Source organism: Alosa alosa, chromosome 5 (assembly GCF_017589495.1).
Source record: "Alosa alosa isolate M-15738 ecotype Scorff River chromosome 5, AALO_Geno_1.1, whole genome shotgun sequence".
Taxonomy (NCBI): Eukaryota; Metazoa; Chordata; class Actinopteri; order Clupeiformes; family Clupeidae; genus Alosa; species Alosa alosa.
The window spans coordinates 30,051,913-30,079,203 of record NC_063193.1 but is presented as its reverse complement, the minus strand read 5'-3'; the positions used below and the strand labels follow the sequence as shown (position 1 = coordinate 30,079,203).

The following is a 27,291-nucleotide window of genomic DNA, read 5'->3' as shown; positions in this document are numbered from 1 at the left end:
CACACAATTATCCCAGGCTTTGTTGCAGTTAGTGGAAATAGCCGGTGTGTGTGTGTGTGTGTGTGTGTGTGTGTAAAGAGTGTCTCCAATGCTGTAATTTGGTGAGCTGGACATGAGTGCTGGATGCCACATGATAGAGAAGAGAAAGAAAGCCGCACTCAGAGACACACACACACACACACACACAAGACGAGACACACTCAGACACACACACACTGAGACACACACACACACAAGACGAGACACACTCAGAGACACACACACACTGAGACACACACACACACACAGAGACACACTCAATTGGCATTGTTAAAGATGGAAGAGAGTGGAGTTTCAAACCGGCAAGTTGTGTGAGGTGACCGTCTTTACTCAGAGCCTGCACCTGTGCCCCCTCCACGGGTGTGTGTGTCTCAGTGTGTGTGTCTCTGACTGTGTGTGTGCGTGTGTGTGTGTGTGTGTAACCTTGGGGATACATAGTGCAATGATGCTGAAAGCATAATTAAATTAGAAAGGGTAGAATGGACATTGATAAGATATTGATACTTATAGTATAAGTATATATACTCTTTTGATCTCATGAGGGAAATTTGGTCTCTGCATTTATCCCAATCTGTGAATTAGTGAAACACACTCAGCACACAGTGAGGTGAAGCACACACTAATCCTGACGCAGTGAGCTGCCTGCTACAGCAGCGCTCGGGGAGCAGTGAGGGGTTAGGTGCCTTGCTCAAAGGGCACTTCAGCCGTTCCTACTGGTCGGGGATCGAACCGGCAACCCTCCGGTTACAAGTCTGAAGTGCTAACCAGTAGGCCACGGCAATGTATTTGAATAAATCACAACTTTTACAACAGAATTATTTTATAAAAGTTGGGATGTTTTTAAATATGTAAATGCCAGATTAGTGTGTTGGAGTGTCTAAATCCAGTCTTGTGCAAGTAATTATTTTATGAGATGTGACGGATATTCCCCCGTCTGTCTTGTGCGAGTGATTATTTTATGAGATGTGACGCAGATTCCATCGTCTGTCTGTGTGGTGAACTGCTGCTGCTGGGCTTTTCCGTTGCTATGGACACGCACGCCGTCTCTCCTTTCTGTCGAACTACGCGCTCGAGGAAGCTCGGTCAGCCGGCCGGCCACCTGCAAGTGACATGGGAATGTTACACACACACACATGCTCACCCAGAGCACATAAACACGCACACAGGCACACATACACACACTCACACACGCAGGGCACACATACATACACACACTCACACAGGCAGGGCACACATACATACTCACACTCACACACGCAGGGCACACATACATACACACACTCGCACACGCAGGGCACACATACACACTCACACTCACACACGCAGGGCACACATACATACATACATACACACACTCACACACGCAGGGCACACATACATACATACATACATACACACACTCACACCAGAAACTCTTACATAACTTGCACCACTATGCCACTTTCTTTATTACTCAGGTCAAACAGAACTACCCAAGCCTCTTATTGGCCTGACTTTGCACTAGTTTTTTTTTACTGACTGTCTATGCACAATTTCAACAAAATTTTGCTGCTCTTATTTTTTCATTATTATATGTGACCTCTTATTTACTTATTTACTTACTTTTTTGTTTACTTGAATGTTATGTTTGTCTGTGGACTTAAAATTGGTAAAATATGTCTTGTCTTCACCGTGGGATAGTGAGAAACGTAATTTCGATCTCTTTGTATGTCTGGAACATGTGAAGAAATTGACAATAAAGCTGACTTTGACTTTGACTTTGACACACGCAGGGCACACATACATACACACACTCGCACACGCAGGGCACACATACACACTCACACACACTCACACACACACACAGGGCACACATACATACACACACTCACACACGCAGGACATACACACACACACACACACACGCAGGGCCCAGCAGCCTTCCAGAAACTCCACCTGACACCATCTCTGCACTCCGTGGCCCACTGCACCGCTCAGGTCCCAGAGTGCCGAGCGATGATACCGACCCCCGCAGCCCCCCCCCTTAGGGAGCCGTCCTCCTGCCCCCCAAGACCCTCCTCTCTGAGGCCACAGAACACAGAGAGCAGGCTGGAGCCGCTGGGTAGTGGAGATGTTTCACCTCCCCAGGAACCCGGGCTGCTTTTATTAGGGCCAGTGTTGGGTTTGCAAAGCTGTGGGGGGGCAAAGGCAAAGGCAAAGAAACGCTCTCCAGAATCTGTGCAAGAGTGTGTTGCTGTGTGTGTGTGAATGAGATTACTGTTGGGTATTCCTGCCAGTTCTTTAGTTTATTTTGACGGCAGCGCCATGGAGAATGTCAAATCAGTACCACATCAGATAAATGACTTAAAGCAGCTCTGCTAGTTTTGTATTTGTTTGCCCTGGTTGCCAGTCCTTCTGCAGGCTACACAATGTTCCCTGTAGTAATCAGCATGCATAAACACAGCACAGCCCCAGTTCAAGTTTCTTCTGCCTCCATTGAACAACTCTGAACATTGGGCTGAGGCTGCTGCACACCACACAATGATTAAATTTAACAATGCAGCTGAACTTCATTCCCAGCTCTCCGTGTGTGTGTGTGTGTGTGGGAGAGTGTGTGTATGTAAGAGGGTGTGTAAGAGTGTGTGTGTGTGTGTGTGTGTGTGTGTGTGTGTGTGTGTGTGTGTGTATGAGTGTGTGTGTGTGTCTGTTTACTTGATTCTTCAGTCTCGAGCCAAGCTGATGCACGCCACCAACCCAGTCATGGTCTCACTGCTCTCTTAACTCCTCGCCGTCGCGGGACTCGGGACAGTGAGCTCCACCAACCAGGAACATTTCAGTCCCTCATTCTGTTTCATGTTAAACCTCATTCCCCAACCCGAGTTGACGGAGCGGAGTGTATTTGCAGGTGCAAGGTGGTAACATGGGAAATTATATAATATTTGGACTTACTCATTTTCACCATCACCATGACACTCACTCACACAGAGCACCTTCCCTTACTATGCACAGAGAATCACAGGCTCAGTCCCCTGCAAGCACCTCTTGATTAATCACCCACTATGTGGATACTGTTTTTAGAATTGATTTAGATTAAGTGTTATTTAGTATAACTTGTATTTTAGTATATTCTTTATCTTCTACTGTCCTTATTGCTTAGTTGTGTTTTTTATATTATATACTTTTAATTACTTTTTTCTGCTGTTAGTGAATGTGTGTGTGATGTCTGTATGCTACTGAGACCTTGAATTTCCCCTTGGGGATCAATAAAGTATCTATCTATGATCGGTGACAGTAACAAGGGAAATAATAATAATTGAGTTGAATATGAGTTGGTGAATCACTGAAGTAGTCGTCAGTAAGTGACTGAAGAGTCTGTAGAATCTTGCTAGTCAGCTATATGACTTTTACTGAAACTGCATGGCCTAGCTGAACCCCGAAAGCTGAGCGTACACTTGACAAAAAACAGTGCAAGTGGATTGGTTAAAGCACTATGGGAGATTTGAGTGCTGTTCGGCAAAACAGAATCTGCTGAATCTGGGAACATTGTCCTCTTTGTGTCTATATGCAGTTTCCACTGAAAAGGCCGGTTCACGTTAGGTAACCCAGCGATGACCAGGACTGGCCCAGTGAGTGTCAAAAACACACTCTTTCTCACACAAACACACTCTCTCACACCCAGACACACACATACACACACACTAAGTCCACTCCTGTGGTGGAGCTCATGGAGGAGGGAGCAGGAGCAGAGACTAAGCCCAGTTTCATAAGGCCCTGACTGGGGCATATCCCCCGCTGGGTCCCTGGCATGATCCTGCAGGCTGGAGGCCGGCAGTGCCCAGCAGACAGGTTGGATGCGTGGCGATTTAATGCCCTCGCAACCTGGTTCCAATGACCTGGAGGTGTGTGTGTGTGTGTGTGTGTGATCTCTGTAGTGACCTGCAGTGCGTGTGTGTGTGTGATCTGTGTGTGTGTGATCTCTGTAGTGACCTGCAGTGCGTGTGTGTGTGTGTGATCTCTGTAGTGACCTGCAGTGTGTGTGTGTGTGTGTTAGATCCTGATTGGCTCTGATAATAGCCCAGGAGCGGTTGTGTTACACTCTATCTATAAGCCTCTTTAGTTGTCAACAAATGTCACAATGCAAACTCTCCACAGTCCTAAGGCTGCTAACGTTAGGTTCTAACTCTGTAACGTTGGGCTCTAACGCTGTGCTAACGTTGGGCCAGAGAGGATTAAAGCGGAGCGAGAGGTGCAAACGTTCGACAATTTCCGCGTTCGATTATTGCAAGGGGGAGGGAGGGAAATCCCCCTTTATGCAGACCAGAGTAAACCCTCGCTGCACTAATGTCAATGGAGACTTGTGGAATTTGACCAATAAATTGGTCATTATGTCTTTCTGGATTTGTTGAGGTTTTTTTTTTTGGAAAATGTTGTCATAATCTGTAAGTGTTTGGGATCATTTCAAGCCTAAAAGTGTAATTTTTGTAGTGTTCGGATTTGTAATAAAATAACTTAATATCAGACCATGCTGCTGCCAGTTACTGTCCGGTTGTTAGCATGCTAGCTAGCCTCTTAGCTAAGGTAACATTTTAAACGGAGAAGTGTAATTTCTTTGAGCTGAATAACATTACTGACATTAGTTAAAGTGGATAGTTTATACTCAAGTGAATTTGCAATAGTATTTTAACTTTAAGCAAAGTCCTTCAACTACTAGTAACTTGTTAGCGCATAGCTGTATTGCCATAGCTACTCCCATCCACTTGTATAGCATTTCAAGCTAGCTAGCTAGCTCGGTTCACATGACTAATTAAATTATTCATATCATGTCCTAAAGAATGATTCATTGGTATCATACATAATTATAGACAATAATACTGTGAACACAATTATGTTTATCTGTTCTTATTGCTTATTAAGAGAGAGAAGAGAGAATTTCCCCTTGAGGATCAATAAAGTATCTATCTATCTATCTAGAGTTTATTTTGTGACATAAGCTGACACTCCCACTGATGCAGACCGGAACTGTCCTGTTTTGCTCCCATAGTAACGAATTACGTTGCTTTATCTTGCTAGTAATCAAGGATCTTTGGTTGGGCTCTAACTTTGTGCTAACGTTGAGCTCTAACGCTGTGCTATCGTTGGGCTCTAACTCTGTGCTAACGTTGGGCTCTAACGCTGTGCTAACCTTATTGCCTGTGTGCTCTGTGTCTGCTCCACAGTCCTGATGCTGCAGACAGCTCGTCCTTTGACGTCCAGCTTGGTGACATCATCCTCACGGCCACAGACGGTCTCTTTGACAACATGCCTGACTACATGATCCTGCAGGAACTCAAGAAGCTCAAGGTGACACACCTTCCCCTGTACGGTCTTTGTGTCATACTGTGTGTGGAGTGTTATATTGTCTCTTGTGTTTGTGTGTTCAGCTAGTGTGTTCAGTGTGTGTGTTCAGTTAGAATGTTCAGCGTGTGTGTGTTTAGTTAGTGTGTTCAGCATGTGTGTTCAGTTAGTCAGCAATCATGTGCTGTGTTTAGTATTTTGTGAGTTCAGGAAGTGGCCTGTTTATGTTAATGTTGTCACATACTTTGTTGACTCTTTTGCAGTGTCTCTGCAGTCTGTTCTGTCCTTGTCTCTATGTGAAGTGTTGAGGTTGCACTGTAATTTGACCCAGGTCTGTATTTGGTAGACAAGCCTCCATCTTGTCAGGCTCTGATATGCAATTTGTATAACAACACCCTTGTGTGTCACCTTGCAGAACACCAACTACGAGAGCATCCAGCAGACGGCGAAGAGCATCGCAGAGCAGGCTCACGTTCTGGCCTACGACCCCAACTACATGTCTCCCTTCGCACAGTTCGCCTGCGACAACGGACTGAACGTCAGAGGTAACAACCTCCCAACAACAAACAATGAATCCATCTGTTATGGTTGTTTTCCTTTTTTTTTTAACGATGGGGGAATTTCTGAAAGGGAAACCACTGCCAACCATGGCTGACTGTGGTCGGGGTTAATGACCCATCACAAGGGCAGGTCTGTAGGCATGCCATGCCATGCCGTGCGAGTGAGAATGGCGCAGACCGCACCAGCAGCATGAGGCGGATGCGCTTGATGATGTCTGACTCATCAGCCTGAAGTGGTTTATTTAGCCAGGCTGGTAGAAGAGCCCGCGGCACCAAACAATGAGAGGCGTCTATGAAGCAGATGCCCTCTGGTCATGCATGGCAGCCTTTTCCTGCCATTGTCTCACACACTGACTCTCCGTCTTGCGTGTAACTGATACACACACCTCTGTTTAATGAATAACACGCATACACACCTCTGTTTAATGTGTAACACCCACATGTCTGTTTTATGCGTTAACACACACACCTGTTTTATGTCACACACACACCTCTGTTTTATGTGTAACACACACACACCTCTGTTTTATGTGTAACATACACACACACACACACCTGTTTTATATGTAACACACACACGCACACCTGTTTTATGTGTAACACACACACACACACACACACCTGTTTGTTGTGTCTCACAACCCTGGCCCTCTGTTTTACGAGTGTTTGTGTGTGTTTTTCCAACAGGAGGGAAGCCGGATGACATCACGGTGCTGCTGTCCATTGTGGCGGAGTACACGGACTAGCGTCGGTCCGGTGGTTGGCACCAACCCTCGGCTTCCTCCGGGTGCTGGAATGACTCGCTTGGGCCCACTCGACCCATTTCCTGCTGGCAGGATCTGGGACTACTGTTGGTCAGCTCGGCTGGTTCGCTCGCTTACTTGCCCTCGCCGCACTGGTGTTTTGCTTTTGTCTTTCGGCACGGCCTCCGTTCCTTTTTCCTCAGTCCATGCCGCGCCACGCTGCCTCATGGTGTGCTCCCCACGCCCCCCTCCCTCAGTAAGGCTCCCTCCTCTTCACCACCACCACCACCACTGGCATCTCTTGAGTCTCCAACCCAACCCAACCCAACCCAGCCCAGTCCAACCCAACACAACTTAACCCAGCCCAGTCCAGCCCAACCTAACCCAGCCCAGTCCAACCCAACACAACTTAACCCAGCCCTGTCCAACCCAACCCAACCTAACCCAAAGTAGTGGCGTCTTAGTTCAGTTTTCTTGTTTTTTGACGTATGCAAGATGAGCCAGAGGAGAAGGTAGGGTGGAGCAGGGAGACGTCGCTATGACGCCAGGGGATCTGGAGATGGTGGGTGTTGATACGCATCTATGCATGAATGGACAGAGTGCTGAAAGGGAGATGTCCTCAGATATGACTACTCCAAAATGGCAAAGCCTTGGCTTGTTTATCCTCTACTCTGGAAAACACACACACACACACATCGTGGTCTGTGTGGCGCCTCCTTGCTCCAGGTATCGGTGGCAAACAGACGAACTGATTAGCACGCACACACACACAGCGCTGCCAGAAGAGCTGATTTGGACAAGGCTTTGTAAGCATCCGCTGATGTCTGCCCTGCTTGGCCACGGTAGCCTGGAGGTGGAGGAGGAAGAGGAGGAGGAGGAAGAGCTGAAAGCAGTCCCAAAGTCACTGGATAGTACATAAATGTAGAACCAGCCCAAAAACAAGTATATCGTCTAGATCTAACTCTTAACGGATCTGCACCGGACTTCAAGCAGGTCCAGACCCAGAACAGAATGACCTCAAGCGCCAGGGAAGCACCTGAGCCAGATATGCATCAGGCGTGGGGTTTGAAGTCTGGGGCAGATATGCATCAGGCGTTGGGTTTGAGGTCTGGGGCAGATCCGTGGGGCATCAGGCGTGGGGTTTGAGGTCTGGGGCAGATCCGTGGGGCATCAGGCGTGGGGTTTGAGGTCTGGGGCAGATCCGTTGTCCGGTCCCATCTGGGAGTCCAGTAGTGTGTCTGACGTTGAGCAGGCGATGCCAAAGCTGTTTCCTCATCACAGGGAAAAGCCTCGACACGACGATAGCAGCGAGCAATGTTGAACGTGTGTGGCGTACAGTCTCTGTGATCTCTTGAGGACAGTAGAAAGAATGAAGTGTAAAAGCGAGTGTGTGTTTCTTTGGAAAATAAATTGTACATGATTTTATTATGTTATTTTATTCGATGGTGATTTAAAACAGCAGAGTTTTAAAAATCCTGCTTGTGTTTATGAAATCTGACATTTAGGGTCCAGGGCGAGGTAACACTTGACGAGGCTCTTTTGTTGGGACAGGAATGGGATTTTGTACTTTTTTTTTTTTTTTTCTTTCGTTGTTTTTGTTCTTTTGGTAAGAAAATATTTATGGTGTCAGAAAAGAAGAGGGAGAAAGGAGACGAGTGAAGATGGTCTCCCTGTGTTTGGCTTGGGAGGTGCCCAAGGTCGGACTGGGGGAAAGGGATGACTGTGATTCCCTCCCTCCTGTCAAGCAGTGTGTGAGATGGTTCATATGCTTTGAAGGGTGTTCGTGTACTGTGTGTATGTATATATGTGTGTGTGTGTGTGTGTGGGGAGGGGGGTGTATATGTGTGCTTGATTTGGTAGTGTTGTGATTGTCAATGCTTTTGAGTGGGTCAGAAGTAGAAACTAAGAGTGAGAGAGAGTGTGTGTGTGTGTGTGTGTGTAACATCCTTAGCACATGGAAAGAGTAACTTTAATGCAATAAAGAGTTTTTGTCTTTGTGAATCTAAGGTGTACACAAATAACGCACAAAGACGAATGTTAGCATCTGTGAATGCTAACCGTGTATATCTGTACTGATGGCTTAATAAAGGTTTATTTTTGCTACTTCCTGGGTAATTTAATCAGATAGCCTCCCTCCCTCCCGGTTTTGCACTGCTGTTGTGTCAAACTACTCAGCTCTAGCTATCCTTAGCCAACAACAAAGTAAAGTATAACTGCTCTCATTTCCTACCAAGTCAATTATCCCAACGCACTCAGCCCGGGGTACTCAAGAGTTAATGTGCCTTCTAATGGATTCTTTCCCACACATTGACGTCTATGTTTACCGCCCAAAAAATGAACGGGCCCCTGGTCTGAATCAGGGGGATGTTAAAATGAATGACTGCTGTTCCTTACAGGAGTTTCGTATGAGCAGACGGGCTTGGCCGTGCCTTGACTAATGCAGTGGACCAAGAGCGCTGTTGTTTTAACTTGTTTTGCTGTCAGACCCCCTAGAGAGGTTGTTCATAGGTCACAGACAAGGCGAGACGCAAGTCCTGCTCCTCAACCAATCAACACTGAGATACTTGATCAATTCTGCGTTCATATATTCTCTTAAACCCAAATAATCATCAATAACCTTTCCCCCTCTTCTCTCTGTAGAATGCCTTGATACAAAAATCTGAGGCACACTTACTGTACTTCCTGTATACGTGCTGTATACGTACATTCTGGGAAGGGGCGCGTGCAGCAGCATGCATGGCGTAACTACTTAGTGACAACACTGGCCCGCGATGTCCTCAGTCTCCGGGAAGTGTGTGTTGTAAAACAGGTGTGGACATACTACAGGGCTTGGGAATCCACACACACACACGCGCAGGCCTCCAGCAGTAAGTAACACCACAAACACACTCACACTGGCCGACCCTCTACACAGCGAATTCAAACTTTCCAACCACACACTCAACCTAATTAAGAGAATTAACCTAGTTAATTCTTAGAGAAACCTAGTTAACTCAACGCTCCCTTAAAACAACTGTTTCCTTGGTGAGCATATTTTAGCATCTCTGACAAACATCTGCTTTTTCTTTCACACACTTCCAGAAGCAAAATAGCTATTAGCTAGTGCTGTGAGACCCAATTAAGATATTAACCTGTTATTCACACACACACAGCTAGCCTGCCAGAAGGATCCAGTAATCTGTAATTAATTAAGTACAATGAGCTACCCGAGTTCTGTCAAAATGAGGAAATTCCCTTAGAAACCGCTCAGCTTTGGTAGTGTTAGTTTGTGTGGCGCCGAACTTGTGCACAAGTCAAAACTACAGGCTTTGGAATAGAATAGTTTCACCCTTTAAAGCTGAAGTACAACACTTAGTATTTGGTCAAATTGCATGCATTCACAGTTCAACTGGAACAGTGTGCAATGCAACATACTCAGAGCCTGGCCTAAGGGAAACGGGTAGTCCAACACAGTTTAAACTAGTCCCAGAAGACTCCACAGTAGAACCACAAGCCCCTCTCTTTTCTTCTGATGGGGAAAGGTTGGAGCTTTGCAGTCAAACTACTTTCTTCCTCATCTTTTAATCACCCAAAACAAAATGGTGTTTATGTCTGCGTGCATCTGTTTGTCTATATGAGAAGAGGTATGTGTGAGATTCGTCAATGCAATTTCTGTACATATGTTTTTGATGCTGTATATTTAAATAAAGATCTTAGTATTTATTAAACACTTGTGCTGTGTCTTTAAACACTCCTGTAAATGTGTATATATAATGTGTGTGTGTTTGTGTGTATGAGTGTGAAGTTTGTGGCGCGTACACGTGTTTGCAGTACGGTGTGTGTTTGAGTGTGAAGCCTTGCTGCAGAATAACGTCCTCAAACCGTAACCACCCACAGGTATTGCCACTGGATCACAAATGGGAGAGAAGGATTGGGAGACACACACACACACACACACACGTGCATGCAGGCATGAGTAGGGTGGTCCATTCTGGAAAACACACACCCTGTCCTGTTTTGACAGAGATGAGTCACACTGAGTCTGCCGCGTGTGTGTTTAGGTATGGATGTGTGAGTGAAAATGTGTGTGTGTTTAAGCACATTCCTCAGTGAAATGTGAGACTCGCTACAGTGAACACAAAACACAAGAAAGCAGTTCATTAAAATATACTTTCGTGCACAGACACACACACACACACACACACAAGTAGTTTTTATGCAGCTCCTCCCAGTATGAGTTTGACTGACAACCCCAGGGCCTCTTGAGAGGAGTGTGTGAATGCACTGGTATAAACACAGGCGTTCCCCCAAAACCGTGAGGAAGCACTGTGCAGAGGAACATTGACAATGACACGCAATTAGGGAATAACTTAACACACGTTTAGGAATTACAAAATCTGCGCTTGAGTGAGCCACTAAAAAGACAAACCAACATGAACTTGCAGTTGAAGCTTAACACAAGCTTCCCAGTGTCCTGTCCTTTGTGAGGTGTGTGTGTGTGTGAGGTGTGTGTGTGTATGTGTGTGTGTCACTCCTCTGTTGTTCGTGTTTGCCCTCTGTCATCTGCGGTGTCGTCTTCAGTGTCGCTGGCACATGCCAGGCTGGGTAACGCCGACGGACTGGCATCTGGGTTCTGCTCGCACAGGGCACCAAACAGGAGCGCGCGAACCTGTAGTCACACACACACACACACACAGTCATCACCCTAACATTATCCACACACTGACAAAAACCTGTTCATGACACCTGTTTCCACAGTGATGTAAAGTGCACTCAAACAGGAAGGGCCCGTTTGCTTTGCCCTTCTTTGATTGGCTACTCAAGGACCCGTTTGCTTTCCCCTTCTCTTTTTGATTGGCTACTCAAGGACCCGTTTGCTTTGCCCTTCTCTTTTTGATTGGCTACTCAAGGAGTGTTTGCTAACTAAAGCATGCAACTTTCAGAGCGATTTTGAGAACAAAAAGCTGACAGTCAATCAGAAACATCCAATTTTAGATATCACATTCATCATTACGAGAAGAGACTTCTCGAACGCTGGGGTTTGTAGTCTTTTTGGGAAGAACATGGATGCCACCAGAGCAGCAGCTATCTCGTTAGTGCTGTACATTTGTCTAGAACACAAGAACACGCCCCTCATTCTCCATTGTTGGGTGTGGTGAATGTGAATTAATAATAAAAAACTTTTTTTAGTAACTCAATTTCACCTATTTCAATTTCAACAAGTGCTGTCGCGTTTCTCTCGAGCCACTAGCAGGCTAGTCATTGTTATTGTTTTGTGCTACATTAGCCTCTTTAGCAAACCGGCTCGAAAACAAATCGTTACATCAAGACCGTGCAATGCATGAATTGGTGACTGGATTGAAGCAGCAATGTAATCTAGTGTGTAAGAGCATTGCACATTAAAATGACCAACACAGTACAAATACAAAGAAAATACATGTCATCTCATCTCAACTATGGGCCACCTCTGGGTACCCTCAAGAACTCAGAGTTAAAGGGGCCGTGCCTCCGTGAAATGCCGCAAGAAAGCTGGGTAATTTACACTTTCCAACTCTGGCGGGGGACTTACGAGACAAGGAAAGACCCCAGTGTTTTCCATACATTGACTTATTTGTGACGGCCCACCACAATATCAACATTGACCACCACACAATGATTTTCCAGGTTGTGCTAAATTGTGCTTAAATCTGGTTAGCATCATAACCACGCCAAGCTTAATTTGTTAAAAAAAAACCGTTGCATCTGCTAATTCTGCAAACCTACCAGCACAAATAGAATTCAATTCTGTGGGAAACACTGGACCCATATGGTCTCATCACCTTGGCAGTAGGAGGGGTGACTGGCATAGAGCTGGCGGCCATCTTGGACGTGGCACAAACAGGCTCTGTCTCCATGTGCTCTATCAGCGTAGTCTGTGCATGCGTCAGGGGAGGTGCCATGGGGAGGTGCCAGGCACACGCCTCCTCGGCCTCCATGTTGGGTGTGGCTGCTACGCGCTGCTCCTGGGGCGGTGACGATGGCGGCGGGCGGCGGTTTCGGGAGTTCCAGAAGCTTCCTGAGGTAGAGCGCGGGGCTGAACACGGGGCTCGCCTGGCTGGATAAGACACGTTCCTCCCCCGGGACTGGACCTCCCTGGGGGGCCACGTGCAGGTTCTCCTCCTCCGGCTCCTTCTCGCCCCCCCCACACTCAAGGGTCCCACGGGGAGAGGTGGGGACAGATGGGGCCCCCACACACCTGGGTGTGAGTTGAGGTCAGTTAGCAGACAAACACATGCACATGCACATACACGCATACACATAGGCATGCACGCGCGCACACACACACACACACACACGCATACATATATGCAGCACGTGCACGCACACACATGAACACACACGCATACACATGTGCATGCACGCGCACGCACACACACACACACACACACACACATATGCATGCACACGCACATGCACGTGCACACACACACACAAACAAACACACACACACACACACACACACACACACACAACAATCACACACACACAATCCCAAAGGCGTCCGTGTGTGTGAGAAAGAAAAGCATTGTATTGTTTAAAATAATCTGTGAAAGCCCTGTGAGTTCAGCTAAGGACAGAGGCTTAGGCCTTCTTAAGCTGCACACAAACTTCAATATGATACTGTGTGTGTTGTGTGTGTGTGTGTGTGAATGCATGAGTGTGTGTGTGCGTGTGTGTGTGTGTGTGTGTGTGTGTGTGGTGGGGGGAGAGGGGGAAGGATAGGGGAAATGAATGGGGATAGAGAGAGTTGGAGGAGAGAGGGAGAGAAGGATCAAGAGAAAGAGTGTGTGAGCGTGACTGGTATTGAATGTTTGACCCTCTCTGAACACATGAGACATGAGACACTCTTGAGACAGTATGTGTGTGTGTGTGTGAGAGCATGTGTGTGTGTGTGTACGTGTGTGTGCATGCGTGTGAGAGAGAATGTGTGTGTGTGTGCATGCATGGCCAGACAGTATGTGTCTCTGAGGGAGAATATGTCTGTGCACGTGCAATGTTGGAGTGAGTATGTATCTTGGTGAGAATGTGTGTGTGTGTGTGTGTGTGTGTGTGTGTGTGTGTGTGTGTGTGTGCGTGCGCGTGTGTGTACTGCATGCCATGTCATGCCTAGAGATCGCTACCATCTGCACATGGCTGGCACAGTAACACTATCTGGGCACCAAGGGTAAACTCTGGACACGGGCTCTAGGAGAACACACACACACACACACACACACACACACACACACACACAATGGACACGGGCTCCAGGAGAACACAATTAAGAGCTCATCCACACTATGCACACTATCCTATTTAAAGTCACAACCGTGACATTTACCCAATGTAATATAACTTATTTCTGCCTCTCTCTTTGACCTTCACATACACACAAACAAACAAACACACACTATGAATGTCAATCACAGTTAGCCATTGCATCAGGCTGCAGTGCTCCCATGCTCTATCCTTGACCCTAGCGTTAGCACACACACACACACACACACACACACACACACACACACACACACACACACAGACATTCATGCAAAGCAGGGTCAGCATTAGAGGGTTAGAGTCTCTTAAAGAGAGAGAGGGAGGGAGTAGGAGGGAGAGAGGGATGTAGCGAAAGAGTGAGAGTGAGGGAGAGAGAGGGAGAAAAAGAGAGAGGAGAGGTAAGGAGGTAACACACACACACATGCACACACACACACACACACACAAACACACAATCATGCGAAGAGAGAGAAGGAGGGAGGGGGAAAAATAGAGAGTAAGAAACAAAGACAGAAGGGAGGTAACAAACACACATACACACACACACACACACACACACACACACACACACACACACACACACACACACACACACACACACACACACACACACACACACACACACACACACACACACACACACACACACACATACACACACACACACTCACACACACACACACACACACACACACACACACGACACACACACACACACACACACACACACAATCATGCAAAGCAGGGTCAGCGTTAGAGGGTTAGAGTCTCTTAAAGCAACACCAAAGCACTTTTACTCTGTCGCACGATCACTATTTGTTTATCCAGCACCGGCTTTGGAAATAACAATGTCCAGAGACAGGTAGAGTTAAGGTAGAGTATGCTGCATGATTTTATGAAAGTATGATGTATTGCGACATCAGATGCAAGTCAAATTTGTAGTTTCTTATGTCTCATTCCATCGAACTACAGATCCGCTACCCGATCTGGCAAACTTATAGCCGATAGAGGGCCGCGAAGCGAATGCAGAAGTGCGGTTCACCCTGTTACGAGTTGCTGAACCACTGAAACAATTTGGGAAACAATAACCTCTTTGGTGTTGCTTTAAAGAGAGTGAGAGTAGGAAACAGAGAGAGAGAAGGAGGTTAGAATTGGAGAGAGAGAATAGGAGAGAGAGAGAGAATAGGAGAGAGAGAGTAGGAGAGAGCGAGAGAGAGAGAGAGGGAGAAGGAGGTTAGGATAGGAGAGAGAGAATAGGAGAGAGAGAATAGAAGAGAGAGAATAGGAGAGAGAGAATAGGAGAGAGCGAGAGAGAGAGAGAGAAGGTTAGGATAGGAGAGAGAGAATAGGAGAGAGAATAGAAGAGAGAGAATAGGAGAGAGAGAGAGAATAGGAGAGAGAGAGAGAGAGAGAAGAGAGGATAGGAGAGAGAGAATATGAGAGAGAGAATAGGAGAGAGAGAATAGAAGAGAGAGAGAGAATAGGAGAGAGAGAATAGAGAGAGCAGAGAGAGAGAGAGAAGGTTAGGATAGGAGAGAGAATAGGAGAGAGAGAGAGAGAGAATAGAAGAGAGAGAATAGGAGAGAGAATAGGAGAGAGAGAGAGAGAGAATAGGAGAGAGAGAATAGGAGAGAGAGAATAGAAGAGAGAGAATAGAAGAGAGAGAATAGGAGAGAGAGAGAATAGGAGAGAGAGAGAGAATAGAAGAGAGAAGAATAGAAGAGAGAGAGAGAGAATGTAGAGATATATAGAATAGGAGAGAGAATAGGGAGAGAGAGAGAGAGAATAGGAGAGAGAGAGTAGGAGAGAGAGAATGGGAGAGAGAGAGAGAGAGAGAGAATAGGAGAGAGAGAGGAGGAGAGAGAATAGGAGGTTAGTGTCCCTGGTGTCCTCAGGACTCTGTCTGGGATTAGGCCTCAGATCCCTCCAGAGCCTTGAGACGATGGGTAATCTGCCACCCACACTGCAGCCCAACCATAGGGTCTAACACACACACACTTGCACACTCCTACACACACACACACACACACACTCACACTCTCCTACACATACACACACACACACACACACACAAACTCGCACACTCCTACACATACACACACACCCCTACACACACACACGCACTCCTACGCAGACACACACACATACACACAGAAACACACATACACACACATGCACACACCTACACACACACACACACACAGTCATACACACACATTCCTACATACAGTACCTACAACCCCCCCACCCCCCACCCCACCCCACCACACACACACACAGACACGCACACACACACAGTCTGTCTGGGTGCATTGGTGTGTGTGTGTGTGTGTGTGTGTGTGTGTGTGATTTTCTGTGTGTATTAGGGTGATTAAGGAGGAGGTCAGCGCAGCATGAGCGCAGGTGTGTGTGTGTGTGTTTGTGTGTGAGTGTTTTCTGTATGTGTGTGTGTGTGTGTGTGTGTCCTCAGTGTGAGACTAATGGCCTTCCACTGAGCCAAACAAAACTGTTACAAGATTAAATGAACCAAAATACTGCAAGTGCAGGGCTGTCAGTATGAATAGACTGCTTATGGTGTGTGTGTGTGTGTGTGTGTGTGTGTGTGTGTGTGTGTGTGTTGGAGGGGGGCACCTGTGTACTGGGCCTATCTGGGAGGGGGCAGTTTGTGACGGGGGGGCACTAGCGTCCTCATCCAGGGTGGCCAACACCACAGTCGCTGTCAACGGCATGTCGTCAAGGCTGAAGGACACCGGCCTGAAACACACACACACACACATACCGAATCACACGTACACACACACACATGCAGTCATCCAGACTGAAGGATGCCTGGGATAGGGCACACAACACACAACATTGAAACACACACGCACACACACACAGACAGACACACAAACAAACACACACACACACACACACACACACACACACACACACACACACACACACACACACACACACAGTCATCCAGACACAGGGATGCCAGACTGAAATACGCACACGCAATGATCCATGCTGACACACACAAAGACACACACACAGTCTTCTACTCTTAAGGATATTGGGCATGGCAATCTAGAACACACACATATGCATACTTAAGTATGCACTAATCTACTCTAAAGGGCAGGGTAGAACAGTCAAGAACACACACACACACAGTAATAAAAAAAAACTTACACACACAAAAACAAAAGTCTGTATAGAGAATGTGTGTGTGTATGTGTGTGTGTGTATTCTATGTTATGAGTGAGCCTTACTTTCCAGAAGAGCCAAAGTGGACACGCACAGGCAGACTGTGTGACTCTGCGAATGACAGCAGACCCTAGAAAACAACAACACACACACACACACACACACACAGGCAGGCTGTGAACGACAGCGGCAGCGACAAACTATTCCACATTACAGACATTCTAGATCTACACAGATACACACACACACACACAGGCAGACTGTGTGACTCTCAGCTCTTACACGGTATTAATGTGCGGTAGTTAAAGCAACACCAAAGAACTTTCCCTCTGTCGCACGCACGCTATTTGTTTATCCAGCACCGGCTTTGCAAATAACGATGTCCACAGACAAGGTTCGGGCTAGTATCTCCATCTGGCCAGAGACGTTTTTTGTACACTGGTTGGCACCTGCCACGTTGGCATGATTGACGTTTGTATGTTTTAGTATAACATGCTTTGTCTTACGTTTTGACTCGGAGACGGATCGAGGAAGCGACTTAGGGAGCGCCTTATGCCAAGGCGGTCAGCAGCCGCCCGCTTCTATTACAGTGCTTCCCATACATATATCTAACGCTTGAGTAGTTGACCTGAGTTTAGCTGAGAGGAATTAGTTCAGATATTCATGTCTTAATGGAGGCCCGTGAGAGACACGCGCATAGCTATGGAGGCCTGTGAGGGACAAAGTACTAGTTCAGATGTTCATGTGTCCTTATGGAGGCCTGCGTTGAGACACATGCATAGCTATGGAGGCCTGTGAGGGACAAAGTACTAGTTCCAGTGTTTCCCATACACTGACTTATTTGTGGCGGCCCACCACAATATCAACATTGACCACCACACAATGATTTTCCAGGTTGTGCTAAATTGTGCTTAAATCTGGTTAGCATCATAACCGCGCTGCGCTAATTTGTTAAAAACTGTTGCATGTTGGGGGGGGTGTCTGTGTCTGTGTGTTAGTGTGTGTGTATGTGTGTGTGTGTGTTAGTGTGTGTGTGTGTGTCTTACATCCCTGCTGCCCTTCTGGTGGCCCAAGGGAATTCAATCCCACAGTGGAAAGGACAGTTATGAATGTGTGTGTGTGTGTGTTCTCTGTTTGTTGTAACTCACAGTGACAGATTAGAACACTGCTGTAGTGAGTTCTACAGGGAGCCAACCATCTGTCTAAAAGTATCACACAGCTGACTGCAACACACTCCACCAGGACGCCTTAGCTCTCTGCTGTGTGTGTGTGCACGCATATGTGTGTGTGTTTGAGTGTGAATGTATGTGTGTGTGTGTGTGTGTGTGTACACACATATGTGTGTGTGTTTGAGTGTGAATGTATGTGTGTGTGTGTGTGTGTGTATGTGCACACATACGTGTGTGTGTGTGTGTCTGAGTGTAAATGTATGTTATGTGTGTGTGTATGAGTGTGAATATATGTGTGTCTGTGTGTGTGTGTGTGTATACATATGTGTGTGTATCTGAATGGGGACATACATTTGTGTATGTGTGTGTGTGTGTGTGTGTGCACACATACGTGTGTGTGTGTGTGTCTGAGTGTAAATGTATGTGTGTGTGTTTGAGTGTGAATATATGTGTGTGTGTGTGTGTGTGTGTATCTGAATAGGGATGTACATATGTGTATGTGTGTGTGTGTTTGTGTCTATGTGTGTGTGTGATGCCAATGTATGTAGCAATGAGATACCTTCATCAAGGAGTATCTAGAGGTAAAGTTAGACGTCATGGGAGTGGGTGCATACTGAACTAGTTCAAACCAACCACAAAAATATCCAAAGTGGTTTTGAAAGATGTTGATCATTGTGATTTTACACTGTAGTAACGTAGTGTTTCTCTCTCTCTCTCTCTGTGTATGCAAATGTGCACATGTGTATTTAATCTGTGTATATGTAACGTTGTATATTGTTAATAAAAATAAATATATACAAAATAATTAACACAGGTCAGGTTCTCAATGTTCTACAGAGGACAAGGGGAACCACAAATGCTGTGTTGCACGCTTCCAGACGGCACAGTATTAAGACCACCAAGCAGCTCTACAGAATCCCTACTACCATTCAGACCACCAAGCAGCTCTACAGAATCCCTACTACCATTCAGACCACCAAGCAGCTCTACAGAATCCCTACTACCATTCAGACCACCAAGCAGCTCTACAGAATCCCTACTACCATTCAGACCACCAAGCAGCTCTACAGAATCCCTACTACCATTCAGACCACCAAGCAGCTCTACAGAATCCCTACTACCATTCAGAGTCGGTTTTCCACTTGCACTTCAAAATCTCCACTGCTCCCCTCAGCCCTAATAAGGGATTTGGGATAATATCAGAAGCTTACTCTAAAAGGCCCCGTCTTGGTGAAATAGGTCTGGCCTGTGTGTGTGTGTGTGTGTGTGTGTGTGTGTGTGTGTGTGTGTGTGTGTGTGTGTGTGTGTGGCATTATGTTCTTACGGCGCGGCGGGTTACGGTGGCACAGGGACCAGGCGAAAAACGATATGTACACTCTCTTCTGAACCTCTGAACTGGGCTAGAAATAAGCCTGCCATAAAATAGAAGATGGACACACACACGCACACACACATTCACTCACACACATTTACACAGACACACACACTGCACACACAACTATGTGTGGAGACGCTAATGCCTAAGCGCAAATACACACACACATAAAACATATTCCGCACTCCCATGTGACAGCAGGGTCCATGCTGTCCTCTACAGCTGGTCACTGAACTACTTCAGACAGAAAATGATTTCTCTCACGCACACTCACAAACAGACACACTCACACACACACACACATTCACACACACACACACACACACACACACACACACACACACACACACACACACACACACACACACACACTGTGCACCAGTGGCGACTCCCAGAGGAAGAAAAGCAAGAGATCCTCAGAGTTAAATAACTTCAGACATGAGAATCTGCAACAATAAAACATGTGAAATAAAACTTCAATTAATCATTTCATTCAGCTTTAAATATTCATTATATTAATTATATTAAATATTAGCTGAAATAAATTGGTAAAAGGGCAGAAAAAGCTGGCGTTACAGTTAGATTACATGAACAGTAGAATTAGGTTCCCTGTTCACTAAATGTATGCTAGGGTTGCAGGTCAAAAGGTGAATGTTCACTATATACTCACTAACAACTATTTATGATGTGCACAGTACATCTAACCAGTGGCGGAACAAGTCAGAGCCGGGCCGGGGGCAGGGCACATTATTTATTAAACTCATCATAACATAATTTTACATAGGCTACACATGCCCGCAACAGCGGGTCTTACAAGCGTCAGCGCCACGGAGAGCAACTATGTAATTTTGAAGTCCATCGAACGTACATGAAGTGTAACCAAGAGAACAACAAAAACATTAGGCTACATGACCCCTAATAATAAAACAACAATATCGCAGCACTATTTGAAGGGCATCTGACGAGCCTTAGCTCCATAAACTTCGCCCACGATGCTCTGTGTAGGCCTATGTCCATTTTCTTTGCTCTCTCATTCTCTATGGACAACATGGCAAGTCCACTCAGTCTCTCCTGTCCCACTGTGCTCCTCAAGTGTTTTTTTAATGATCTTTAACTTGGAGAATGAGCGCTCAGAGGTTGCAACGGTGACGGGAAGAGTCAAAAAAAAATAAAATTAGGGCGGTGCAAATCTCACTGAATGCAGAAGTTACTGCTGGGTGGTTGCATTGGCGGGCGAGAGTGGCCGGGGGCTCAAGCCCGAATCTCTTTCAAAAGCCCCGAATCTTTTTTTTTGTATGTGTTTTCAATTTCCAACTCTTACTAATTTAACTTCCCCTCGGTTTTCTATAAATGTTACAAAATGTAGCCTAGGCCTACTATTACTGAGCAAATATCCCCTTACTTTCAAAGCCCAATATTGACAGATAATCTGATTTCCCACACGATGAGTTTAGGCAATGCCAGAGCCGAGATGTAGCGGTTTACGTCATAAACCTGGCAGGAAAGTTCAGAGCGCAAGCAGTCAGTTTAAACAGCAAGCCGGTAAGAAAAACTATTGTCAAGACATTAGGCAATTAGGCTACTGTACCCGAATACAAAATAAACTTCATAAAGACAGAAAGTTTGTTGTACTGTATTCTGTATTCTGTAGTCTCAATGACCGAATCAGTATACCTGTTGTCAGTTTACTTTACTAATTACTTTACTTAGTTACTTTACAAAAACACACTAGCTATACACAACCTGAATACGCTTTTTTAAAACTTGGTTTTATTCGTTTCAATCTTAACTTTTTGGTGTGTTCATTCGAATAGATGTAAATAAAATACAGCAAAAAAAATATTACAACGAAAGTCTCTATTAACATTTACATCTTTTAACAGTTGCAGTGCAGAGAGGAGTAATGCATTTACCAAAAAACAGAAAATGATGTTGCATGTCACATTTAGGCTGTTCTAATGTCAAGAAGAGTGTGTGTTTGAACTGTGTGTGTGCAGTGCCGCTGCTGGCTATTTTGGTGCCCAAAGCAGAACTGTTAGTTTAAAATATTTCTTAAGAAATACTACTAATTTGATGCAGTTTAACTCATTTATAAATGGTGCGCTGTCACTTTAAGAGCATCTACACAACTCTCATAATGATCAGCTCCATTCAAATATAAGCCTATGGCTAGTCCACAAACTCCACATTTGGCACTATATTAGCAATAGTCATGATATTAAGTTGGTATAAACAGCTAGCTAGACATTTTCTGTTTGCAATTAAAAGTGATAGCCTATATGAGCCTGGTAGCACCTATCTGAGTGGAATGTGTTTCAATCGCATAGGCTACTGTGCTTCATGTAAATGCTTAGTTTAAGGCAGTGGTTCTCAAACTTTTTCTTTCATTCCCCACTTTGATCAAGGGGGCCTTTTCGAGCCCCACCTGTCCCTCATCGCTCTAAGAAAGTGGTAGGTCAAGCTTAAAATTGTCAAATGTATTGAAATAATGACAAGTTCTAAATATATCCTCTTCAGCAGAGTTAAAATCAGCTGGTGCTGCAGATATAATAATAAATAAATACATAATGTGCCATTGTAAATTAAACACACATATTTCTGTTTTCCAGCAACATATTAGGAAGCATAGGCCAATATTTTACAGCATTGTACAATATATTCAATGAAATACCAACATGCTGCATTAAATGGATCCATAATCCAGTCATACTGAGCACTGCTGGTTGGGAAATATTTTTTAAATAAACTTTGCAGGGATGTGATGTAGGCCTACTGTTTAATACATGGGATCACAAGAGTGGCTCCCGAAGCAGACGTTTCAGCGATTTCACTCAGATTCTCAAAGGCATACTGTTATTTATCGAGTAGCCTGTCCCATACCTCAAGTTTTTGGTGAATGCAGTAATCTTATCTGCTAGGTGAGGTAGGTGCTTGTCTTTGCCTTGTAACTGGAGATTTAACTCATTGAGCTTTCCAAATACAGTATATCGCAAAGATAGGCCAGCTTCAAGAAATGTTCATTAGTGAACGTGCTTGCAGATTCAAACATGCGCTCACGCTGCCTTGACACGAGCGCTTCCCTATGAATACAGTGCGTCCATTGTGCATCGGGTGCTACCTGGGCCTAGGCTACAGATAAAAAAATAAATAAAAAAATCTCCTGTTTTTCGCGCCCCACCTGGCATGTCTCCGCGACCCAGTAGAGAAACGCTGGTTTAAGGGAAACAAATTATTGAAGACTTCAACACTCACCAGCCCCATTACAAAAAGGCAAAGACCACATTATATGTTTGCCCATTTTCCAAATCACAATGAATGCAGCCAGAATATTATAATGCCCTGGCTCCTGTTATAACGGGCCAGTAGGCTACAGGGAACCCGCGACGTCCTCTATTTTCACCTGTTGCTGCAGCCGTCATGTCGGGATCTGGGGGTGTCTCAATGAGTTTCACATTCCTGTGCCGGCTTGCTAGGTGCTTGCTCAGATTTGAGGTGGAATTCTTCGCTGTAGACAACAACATTTTTCTTCCCACGAAGAGTGTACAGCGTTAATGTTTTTTTCGTAATGTCTGAACTCTCTCCCACACTCCATGTCTTGCAACACACGTGTGTCTGTTGTTTACATCTATATCACGCAGCTATAGCCTACATCATTGTCACGAGTTAGTCTCACAAAATCCCAAATTATTTTACTGTCTATGGCAAAATCACGGTTTAGTAACGCAGTAACGCAGGCTGCGTGCAGGAAAGTAAAAGTAATCTAATTTCTGTTTTTGCAATTGTAATCCCTTACTTTACTCGTTACTTGAAAAAAGTAATTGGATTACAGTAACGCGTTACTTCTAATGCGTTACTGCCCATCACTGGTCCTGACTGGGGCAACCTATAAGCCTAATACGTCCCACTCTGATGAAAATGATTGAAAAGAAACCGTTTGCATGATCTTAGCTCCTCCGGCCTTGTGCCGTGGGACAGGCCCGTCCCACCTTACCCGGAGGTGGGGGAGGGGCGCCCCTGCGGGTCCCGGGCCGGGGGCGTGCCGCACCTCCCGCACCCCCTCAAGCTCCGCCCCTGCATCTAACTTAACAAATGAACCTGAAGTTTTATTTCGCAATGCTATCTATTTAATTGTACAATAAGTAAACGTATCTGTGATACATGTGTAACATGGAATTGACTGGACTGCACTGACTACACGTGCCATAACAGCACCACCGGCTCCCTCCAGCCCTGATGTACACATTAATGTTAGGGCTTCAAAAGTGACTACTGCTACACACACACACACACATGCGCACACACACACACACACACACACACACACACACACACACACACTGAGCTTCTGAGTCCACTCACAAACACCTACAAACCCAGAATACAGCTGAAAAGATACAGCTGCTTCAGGCACAATGTGTCATCTGAGTCTACATCCATACACACACACACACACACAAACACAGAAAGACACACACACAGTCAGATACCAGCAGATATACACACCCTAAGCTCCTTCAGGCAGAAGGTGATGTGTGAGTCTACCCCGACCTGGAAGTAGTCAAACTCATCTGGGTGCAGGCTCATCTCTGTGTACATGACCTTCGCACGATCTGTACACAAAAACACACACACACACAAACACACACACACATACAAAACACACACACACACACAACACACACACACAAAAAAACACACACACACACACACACACACACAAACAAACACACATACAAACACACACACACACAAACACACACACACACACACACACACACACACACACACTGATGTGAGAGCTGAGATATCTGAGCCACCATGTTCATTGGCCCCCAGTCCTGAGCAGACAGTAACATTGATAAAGGGTGTGAGTTAACCTATGATTCCCATACTATTCGGATAAAGGGTGTGAGTTAACCCATGATTCCCATACTATTCGGATAAAGAGTGTGAGTTAACCCATGATTCCCATACTATTCGGATAAAGGGTGTGAGTTAACCCATGATTCCCATACTATTCGGTTGTTAGGTCCGATGTTACATGTCGTTTCCGCGCCGAACGGCTCTTTTGTCCAAAAAAGTTTACTAGCCAGCCAGCATGTTTTCACTAGGCCTACTAGGAAACCTTGTCACCATCACCTCCGTTTTAGTGAGGGTAAAAAAAATGGTTTGACTTTAACAGAGTAATTACTGTAGCTGCGCAGCCAGATGATATAATCAAGGGTAACGTCCAAGCCTCCAAAATAGGGTTTTATTAAGTTGAGGCAGCAAGTGAGTAGGAGAATAGCAATTTTCTTGTAGGCTACTCTGAATAGCAAGGGGGAAAAAAATATTTTACTGTCTGTGGAAAATTACGAGCCGCTCTGGGCCCAGTTGGACCCGGAAAAAGAATTATGGGCACATTATTGCATTACGCCTTAACAACCGGATAGAGCACATCTTAACAGTCGGTTTGGTAAAACCTGCTCACCACTCTCTTCCTCGTAGTAGTTCTTCAGAATGACTCTGACGGGGGAGACGGCCAGGGTGATTTCCTCCTGAGAGGCGGGGAAGTGTCTCACGATGTCCCCCAACAGTCTGGCACGCACACACACACACGCACACACACAAACACACACACACACCAACATCACAACTAATTTTAACACCACAACAGACACAGCAACATCACATACAATCTAAACACCACTGAGGTATTCTCACATGGGATGGTATGTGAGAGGCATTAGCCTGGAAATCCAGACCCAAATCTAGAAAGATTTATGAGTAATGAAAATGGCCCAACTCGAAGGGCGGCACCAAGCCAATACATTTGAAAATATCATCGTCATCTGTTTAGCTCGCCTCTGGCCCGCCTATATCAGACACACCGATGTGACTGGTGCAGCTTGGCTCCAAGGGCATGGGTAATGAGCATCATTACTGATTGCCAGAGTGACTCGCTGAGCAAATTCAAATTGTGCTCTTGCGAGAACTCCAGTTGGATTTCCAGGGTAGAGAGGCATAGCAACATCTCAACTAACTCTCAAAACCTTGAAATGATGTGTAATACATGTTGCAAGTTGCTTCAATGTGATGATAATGTATGAGCATATGTAATATTACCTAAAAAGGAACTTATCTAAAACCCACCAAGGTAGTTGCATATATCTACGTTTACACTTCACCTGGGCCTTCAGTACATTGGGCAGATATTCTTACTTGGCCTGGGCCTTCAGTACATAAGTAAGTAAGTAAGTAGTATAAGTATATATACTCTTTTGATCCTGTGAGGGAAATTTGGTCTCTGCATTTATCCCAATCCGGGAATTAGTGAAACACACTCAGCACACAATGAACACACAGTGAGGTGAAGCAGACATTAGTCCCGGTGCAGTGAGCTGCCTGCTACAGTGGCACTCGGGGAGCAGTGAGGGGTTAGGTGCCTTGCTCAAGGGCACTTCAGCCATTCCTACTGGTCGGGGTTCGAACCGGCAACCCTCCGGTTAAAGTCCGAAATGCTAACCAGTAGGCCACAGCTGGCCCCCAACATTGGGCAGAGATTCTTACTTGGCCTGGGCCTTCAGTACATTGTGCAGGTATTCTTACTTGGCCTGGGCCTTCAGGACATTGGGCAGGTATTCTTACTTGGCCTGGGCCTTCAGTACATTGGGCAGATATTCTTACTTGGCTTGGGCCTTCAGTACATTCTTGGCTTGGGCCTTCAGTACATTGGGCAGAGATTCTTACTTGGCCTGGGCCTTCAGTACATTGTGCAGGTATTCTTACTTGGCCTGGGCCTTCAGTACATTGGGCAGAGATTCTTACTTGACCTGGGCCTTCAGGACATTAGGCAGGTATTCTTACTTGGCCTGGGCCTTCAGTACATTGGGCAGAGATTCTTACTTGACCTGGGCCTTCAGTACATTGGGCAGAGATTCTTACTTGGCCTGGGCCTTCAGTACATTGGGGCAGAGGTTGGTGGGGAAGACGGCTTGCAGAGCTTCAGATTCCTGGTAGCTCAGGTTGTGAGTTTTAGTAATCCCTGGAACAGGAGCACAGACAGGAGGACTGACTACTGACGCAACCAAACAATAAGTAAACAAAACATCTGTTTATTATTTGTTAACACATTCAAGAACAAACTCCTAATTGCATCTCTGTAAACAAACTGTATCTCTGGTGAATTATGTTATTAACTAGGCAGTCATGGGAGATAAATTTAATTTGAGAGCGGAAATACTTATGTGTGGTACAATGTGAGCAAATTACCAATTATATATAATCACTGTAGTTGATAATTCTATTGATTATTCCTCTACCTTCCAAATCATAGAATTACATGACACACACTGCCTCCTAGTGGTGAACCTTTGCTATACTTGATATAATCACATGCATTCATGTATCCCACAGCCGGAAATACAGGCTGCATGTAAAGCCTAAGAAGAGTATCATTTCAGATAGCCTGCACTGTTCTCTCAGCTCACCGTGTCTGCAGTAGAACTGGCATATGACCCGGCTCTCCTCAGTACTGATGGAGATCTCACATCGGTCCACGTTGCGTTCTATGGTGGCCAGGCAGCGGAACAGTGGCAGAACAGACTAAACACCAGAAGAGCTAATATCAGAGAATGTCCATT

General features: G+C 45.5%; 2 protein-coding genes across 4 annotated transcripts in view; one reads left to right on the top strand and one right to left on the bottom strand.

Annotated features, from left to right (window-relative positions):
* Positions 1–3,891: 3,891 nt before the first annotated feature.
* Positions 3,892–8,080, top strand: LOC125294927 (protein phosphatase PTC7 homolog). Its single transcript, XM_048244004.1, has 4 exons — positions 3,892–3,917; positions 5,235–5,358; positions 5,768–5,897; positions 6,600–8,080. The coding sequence occupies exons 1-4, from the start codon at positions 3,907–3,909 to the stop codon at positions 6,656–6,658; spliced, it is 324 nt and encodes a 107-aa protein (XP_048099961.1). The 5' UTR covers positions 3,892–3,906; the 3' UTR covers positions 6,659–8,080.
* A 2,079-nt stretch (positions 8,081–10,159) lies between these two features.
* rad9b (RAD9 checkpoint clamp component B) overlaps positions 10,160–27,291 on the bottom strand; it is a 23,333-nt gene continuing 6,201 nt past the window's right edge. Inside the window, exons 4-11 of one of the 3 annotated variants that reach the window (XM_048244000.1) lie at positions 27,139–27,253; positions 26,594–26,693; positions 25,140–25,246; positions 24,173–24,279; positions 17,191–17,255; positions 16,562–16,684; positions 12,454–12,869; positions 10,160–11,303 (exon numbers count right to left, since the gene is read on the bottom strand). In XM_048244000.1, the coding sequence (XP_048099957.1) occupies positions 11,212–11,303; positions 12,454–12,869; positions 16,562–16,684; positions 17,191–17,255; positions 24,173–24,279; positions 25,140–25,246; positions 26,594–26,693; positions 27,139–27,253 (1,125 nt within the window). In that variant the 3' untranslated portion in view covers positions 10,160–11,211. Of the gene's footprint in view, positions 11,304–12,397; positions 12,870–16,561; positions 16,685–17,190; positions 17,256–24,172; positions 24,280–25,139; positions 25,247–26,593; positions 26,694–27,138; positions 27,254–27,291 lie in introns of all 3 variants that reach the window. The other 2 variants (XM_048244001.1, XM_048244002.1) reach the window with 2 other exon arrangements.

Excerpts from the sequence above, each read along its gene's own strand:
- LOC125294927 (XM_048244004.1), top strand. Across the intron at positions 5,359-5,767 it reads AGGAACTCAAGAAGCTCAAG|AACACCAACTACGAGAGCAT; the intron begins GTGACACACCTT and ends GTCACCTTGCAG. Across the intron at positions 5,898-6,599 it reads CAACGGACTGAACGTCAGAG|GAGGGAAGCCGGATGACATC; the intron begins GTAACAACCTCC and ends TTTTTCCAACAG.